The sequence below is a fragment of the Puma concolor genome, chromosome D1 (assembly GCF_028749965.1).
Source record: "Puma concolor isolate L17-30 chromosome D1, mPumCon1.1.hap2, whole genome shotgun sequence".
Lineage (NCBI taxonomy): Eukaryota > Metazoa > Chordata > Mammalia > Carnivora > Felidae > Puma > Puma concolor.
Window position 1 is genome coordinate 6629200 of NC_141676.1, and position 6000 is coordinate 6635199.

At 59.7% G+C, this 6000-nt stretch overlaps 1 protein-coding gene across 3 annotated transcripts in view; it reads right to left on the minus strand.

The window, feature by feature from the left end:
- The window catches only part of SCYL1 (SCY1 like pseudokinase 1), an 11321-nt gene extending 5755 nt beyond the window's left edge, over positions 1-5566 (minus strand). For all 3 annotated transcript variants that reach the window (XM_086676920.1, XM_086676919.1, XM_086676918.1), the window contains exons 1-8: positions 5380-5566; positions 4890-5030; positions 4576-4698; positions 4270-4496; positions 3838-3928; positions 3606-3761; positions 1093-1251; positions 121-228 (exon numbers count right to left, since the gene is read on the minus strand). In XM_086676920.1, the coding sequence (XP_086533046.1) occupies positions 121-228; positions 1093-1251; positions 3606-3761; positions 3838-3928; positions 4270-4496; positions 4576-4698; positions 4890-5030; positions 5380-5490 (1116 nt within the window). In that variant the 5' untranslated portion in view covers positions 5491-5566. The remainder of the gene's footprint in view (positions 1-120; positions 229-1092; positions 1252-3605; positions 3762-3837; positions 3929-4269; positions 4497-4575; positions 4699-4889; positions 5031-5379) is intronic.
- Between the last annotated feature and the right edge of the window lie 434 nt (positions 5567-6000).

A 6000-nucleotide genomic window follows, 5' to 3' on the forward strand; every position in this document is an offset into this window, starting at 1 on the left:
GTGCCAGGGCAGGGGCTCGGGCCACCAGCCTGGGGCTGGAAGTGAGACAAGGGTCTCCCCAGCAGCCAAGGTGGGGTCTGGGTGGGGTGGAGGGGTATAGGGTCTGACCACAGCCCCTACCTGCTGTAGGAGGCGGATACGCATGGCCCGGTCAGTGGATGAGAACATCTTGACCACAACAGGGATGATCTTCTGCTGATACTCCTCAGCGTTGAGGAACTTGCCCACCTTTGGGAAAGAGCAGGAAGAGGGGGCTCGGCTACATGCACAGAAGCAGGGTGACTTTACTGGGCTCATTTACCTTCCTTGGACTCCCTGCTGATCTCCCAGGGTGGGAATGGGGTGATGGTAGAGGGCGTCAGGCACTTCTTCAGCAGCCCCTCTGCCCATACTCCATCTCAGGCAGCCCTGCCCTTAACTTTTCGAGTCCAGGCCCCTCTTAGGAGACTAATGAAAGCTCTGTGCCCCCCCCTATAATCAGGCACCAATGTACCACATGCACACTCATACACACAGAATTCTGCCTATGATTTCTGGAGGCTCCCAGCCATAAGGATTTGCTTGCTGTCTTCCCTCTTGCCCCATGCCAAGCCCCTTCAGGAGAAAGTGTTCTCCCAGGGTGGGCAGAGTGGGGAAGAGCAGGTGCCCAGGTAAGGGTGGGCTGGGGTCTAAGGGAGTGGGGGGAGGATCCAGCCCCTAGAAGTCAAGAGAACTGAGTGCCAGTGGTCAGGAGGGAAGAGGGAAAGTGGGGTGGTGAGCAGGTGATCTCCTGGGCCTTGGAAACACAGTGCACACGTCAGACCAAGGGCACTGTGTTGGGGAAATGGAAGAAGGCCTGTGGGCTCTCAAGCAAAGGGTCTTTGGAAAAAGAATTTTAGAGGCCCAGGGTTTCGCCTCCTCAAGGACAAGGAGTCCACCCAGCCTCCCTGACAGCTGATCAAGTGGTCCTGGATTGCTGGACCAAGGGGACATCAGCAAGAAGTCCCTCATGTGTGTGGATCTGCCCTGACCGGACTGCCCCTCCCCCAGAGCCCTCTCCTTTGCCATTCAGACCCACCCGGCCAGTCCCTGGGCCCCACGGGCCTTGCTCACCTTGAACAGGGGTGTGAGGACAACGGCTCCTGCATTGCCAAACTCGAAGGCGGTCAGCAGCTGGGGCAGCACCTTGTGCCGGCAGAAATCCTCGGGGAAAGAGTCCAGGCTCTTGCTCAGCTCTTGGAAGAACTTTTGCTTCTCAGCCGGCTCTTTGATCTGGGGGTATCAAGGACAGGATACGGGGAGGAGATCAGCCTAGATCAGCCTCAGCTATGGGCCGGGACAGAGGGTCGCCCCCAGCCTGAAAGAGAATTGAACTATACGGGCTCTGGAGCCCCACTGCCTGGGTTCAAATCCCAACTCCCTCATTTAGCAACCACGTGACCTTGGGCAAGTTCCTCCAGCTGTGAAGCGGGATAATAACTATACTGACTTGTTCTGCAGATTCAACCGGAAAATGCACGTGAAAGCTGCGAGCACAGTGCCTGGCGCACCGTGGGCGCCTAGTCAGTGACTGTCGTTCTCGTCACTACCCCTGACCTGTTGCTGGGAAAGCAGCCACTTGGGCCATCAGACCTTTGTCGGCATCACCTCTACTCCTCACAAACAACAACCCAAGGTGTGAGTACCATTAACCCCAGCACACCAATGAGAAAACTAAGGCTCAGAGAGGGGAGGGGGCTTAGTCCATCCACGTGCCCCTGGCCAGGGTGGTATTTGTGGCAAGCTGTGTGGAAGGCAGGGATCAGGTATAGTTAACCCCGAGACCTGGTCCTCCCACTGAGCCAGACAGGCCAGGTCGTCAGCTCAATGGTCCCCCTAATCTGCCTCTGAGGCCACAATCCCCGTAACTCACATCTCCTGAGGACAGACTATGCCAGGCAGAGTTACATGCTAAAACCTTTACACAGGTTAAATGATCCCCCCACAACTTTACCGGATAGGTGCCAACTTAATCCACATTTAATCCAACAAGGAAGCTAAGGCACAGAGAGGTCAAGGAATCTGTCAAAAGTCACACAGCTAAGCAGCAGACAGGGAAGAGTTTGACTCCGTGGGCTGTCACCTACCCTGTGCTGCACCCTGTGAAGAGATGCTGTCATTCCCTCATGTATATGCAAGGAGGCTGAGGCTCGAGGTCACCAGCCGAGAGTGACTGGCTAGGGATTATACCCTAGTTCTATATGCTTCCAAAGTTCCTGTGTTTTCTACTGTGCCCTCATTCCCTAAGCAGATGCCTGGCCCAGAAGAGCTGACCTCTGGCTGGGAATGAGGAGGACCTGGTTAGCACTTGAGTACCTCCGTCGAGCGTGGGAGGCAGACCTGGTGCTCTGACAGTCAGGTTCATGGGGCGCCAACGCCCAGAGAAGACCGAACTGCATTGAAGGTCGCGTAGCTGGGCGCTCTCCACTGGCCAGCCCAATGACAGGAAGAGGGGCCCCAAGGCCCTGCCCTCCTCCCACATTCTCCTTGGGCTTGGCCAGAAACAGCCCATTTCCTATGGAGCACATTATAAGAAGGGTGGCCTGGCAGAGTCAGAGACGTGAGGACTCCAGGTGACAAAGTCCCTGCTGCCCCCACCTGCCCAGGAGGCACAGGGCCCAGAACCTCCAGCGCTTTTCCCTCAGGATGAAGCTCAGGTTCCCCTGCTCTGAAGGCCCTCCCTGCCCGACCAGCTCCATCAAGGTCAGGAAAGTGTCTCACTCCTCTCCCCCTCCAGATTCTCAGTCACCTTTCCGTGTGCCCCACACTCAGCTGGGTCAGAGCAGGTATCCAGGGCTGAGCCTCCCCCCTGCATTCCCTACAACAACCTACAGGCCGGCAGAAACTATCATTATCCCCATTACACAGATATGGAAACTCAAGTTCAAGGAGATTAAGCCAAGGAGTCCTCCCTCACTTCTTTCCATTCGCTGTTCCCTCTGCCTGGAACACTCTTCCCCAATTCCCATCGCGATGGCTCCCACCTTCCCACTCTTCAGGTCTCAGTTCAAATGTCACCCCTGAGAGAACCTCTCCCTGAGCACCCTGACCCACTATTTTCCTTCCTGGTACTTGTCCCTATCCTGGGAGCACACATTTCCTCATTTATGATTTTCTGTCCCTCTCTCCCAGTGAGAGTCCCTAAGGTTGGGACCTGGTCCATTTACTCCCTGCTAGATCCTCGAGGGCAGGGATCTGGGTCTGACTCTTCCTCCTGGCCCCGCTGCCCACAGCACAGCGCAGCACTAGGCATGGCATCCATCAGGACCAAGGCCAGTGTGCACAGGGGGAGTTACTGGAGTGCCAGGGGCAGTCACTAAGTGCCTACTATGTGGCAGACATTATATTATGCGCTTCCCACTCACTGAATCCTCACCGAGTTCCTCTGAAGCAGGTACTAGTGTAGAAAGAGCGTCTGACAAGTCACAGTAAATGAGAGCTGGAGCCAGGGTTCAGACCCAGAGAGCCTGGCTCCCTAGTCCATGCTTATCCCCCAGGGTCTAATTATAAGGGAGCCCACAAAGTGAGGAGGGAGGACTGGGATGAAGGACACAGGACCAAAGCCCAGGGCGGGGTGGGGGGCTCACCTGAATCTCCTCCAAAAAGAGGTTGGTCTCCACAAAGCGGTTGTTCATGAAGCCACCGGGCGCCCGGCAGTTCTGCAGGAAGCGGGCTGGGTTGGGACGCACTTTGGGGTTGGCTCCAACTAGCTCACAGTAATGGGGCACCAGCGATTTGGGGATCTGCAGGAGAAGGGTCAGTGTCAGGGCAGGGCTGGTTGGCTGGCAGACAGGGGCTGGGATTGGGTCGGACACTCACCTTTCCAGGGTTGCGCAGGGCGGCTGCCCGAGGTAGGGGCCCGTTGAAGACTTCCCAGATGAGGCAGCCCAAGCGCCACATGTCGGCTGACCTGAGGCAGTGTGACCAGAGCCGCTCAAGGCCCTGCCACCTGCTAGCACAGACCTCCAACCCGCCTTGGGCACCAGACACTAAGCTGATCATCCCATCAGCCCTCAGAAGCAGGGCTCATTAGTCCCATTTGACAGATAAAGAGACTGAGGCTCAGAAAAGCAAGGACATCCACCCCAGCTCATACGTCTTTGTTTCTCCTGCCCTACCTCCCTGAGGACCCTAGGTCCCTCCCCAGCTGGGCAGCAGGGGACAGGGAAGTGCCAGCTGGTTGAGGGGTCCCGAGGCTGCTGGAGCTGCCAGAATAGGGCAGGTTGGGGCATGCCGCCCCCAGTCACCCACCATTTCTCTCTGACTGCTCTGCCACTGCCATCAGCCAGCTCCGGGGGGTCATACTGCTCAAGTTCAGGGACCCCCTTCCGGGGGGGTCCCCCGCCATTGCCCTGGGCAGAGTACATGTAGTCCAGGCCCCCCAGCTTCCACTCGCCGGCCCGGTCCACGAACACAGCGGCCATGCAGACGTTGTTGTGAATGAGGCTGCAGTCATTGACCAGGAAGCTGAGGGCTTTCTGGGGGCAGAAGGAGCCATCGCACTCCAGCAACTGGAGTCCCCCACCCTGCCCTCATCACCACTGCCCCCCACCTCACCACAATCTGGTGTAGCCCCCAGGAGAGCTCCAGATCCTTCAGGCCACCGGCCTCCGCTCGCTCCTTGAGGTACATTCCCAGTGGGGTCACTGCCTCTGTCACTACATGGAGGCACTTGTCTGTCTGAAGAAGGGGACATGGCCGGAGAGGAAGGGGAGATGAGAGGCACAGGGAGAGAGGTGGAGAACGAGAAATCAAATCTAGGGGTGCAGAGGCAGGAGGGGTGGAAGTTGAGGGGCAGGAAGGCAGAAGACAAGGCTGGGAGCCTGGGAGAAAGTGAGGGGCACGGATGGGACAGCCTGGGCAGCAGGTACCTCCAGCCCATCGATGTAGGCCAGAATGTTGGGGTGCCGGAGAGTTTTGAGGCGCTTGAAGGCAGCTTTGGCCACCTGGGTCTGCTCTTCGGCACCGGGCTTCACGTCGTACACGAAGATGGACACCGGGCTGCCTGTGGCCTGGGGGTAGGACAGAGGGACCTCAGGGATGTGGGCCGGGCCCAGGCGACCACTCCAGTTCGGAGATGGGCCCCCGAGCTGACAAGTGGCGGGAGAAAAGGGCCGCCGCCGGGTACCTCCCCAGGTCAGCCTTTAGGGACTGAGCCGGGCCCACGTGACCCCGGTTCCGTCCGCCGGTCGTCCCTCGGTCCTTCCGCCCGCCACGTCGGCACTGCCCGTCCCCCTCCCCCGGCCGGTTGCCCCGGAGGCTCCGCAGCCACGTCAGGCGGGGCGCGACGCGGCGGGGCCGGCGGCGCTGACTAGGCGAGGCCGAGGTCGGCCGCGGCCTGCGGAGCGGGGCCGCGCTCACCTTCTTGCGGCCGCGGTGCAGGACCCAGGGCCCAGGCGGGCCGCCCTCGGGGGGGTCCGGGCTGAGCTCGAACGGGAAGTCCCGGACCGGGTCCCGGGCAAAGAACCACATCGTCCCCGCCGCCGCCGCAGGCCGGGGCGCCTCAGCTCCGGGTCCTCTGGCGGCCGAGCCGGGCGGGGCGGGGCGAGGGCGGGGCCTGAGCGGTGGGCGGAGCATATAAACGGGGCGTGGCGTGGGGCGGGTACGGGGGCGTGACATGGGGCGGGGCAGGCGGGGCCTAAGCTGCGCGGAGACCAGCTCTAGAGCGGCCGGGGCCAGACGCTCGGTGGCCAGGCGCCGCCGGTTACTAGGTGCGCGGCCCTGGCAGATCACGCAAATCTGAGCCTCTGTGTCCTTATATCTAAAATGTGGGTGGTAGTAGAGTCCACCTCCCAGCGTTATTATGGGGATGAGAACTTGGGAAGGAACAGGGGATGGAGAAAAGGCATGGAGGAGGAGAGATATCCCCAAGCCAGATGCTGTCTCCCACCAGCCAGTGGGGGGCTCCAGTATACAGTGAGGCATCAGTGTTTGTGGAATGGCCTAGTGACCAGGGGAGAAGCACAAGGAGACAGAGCTCCT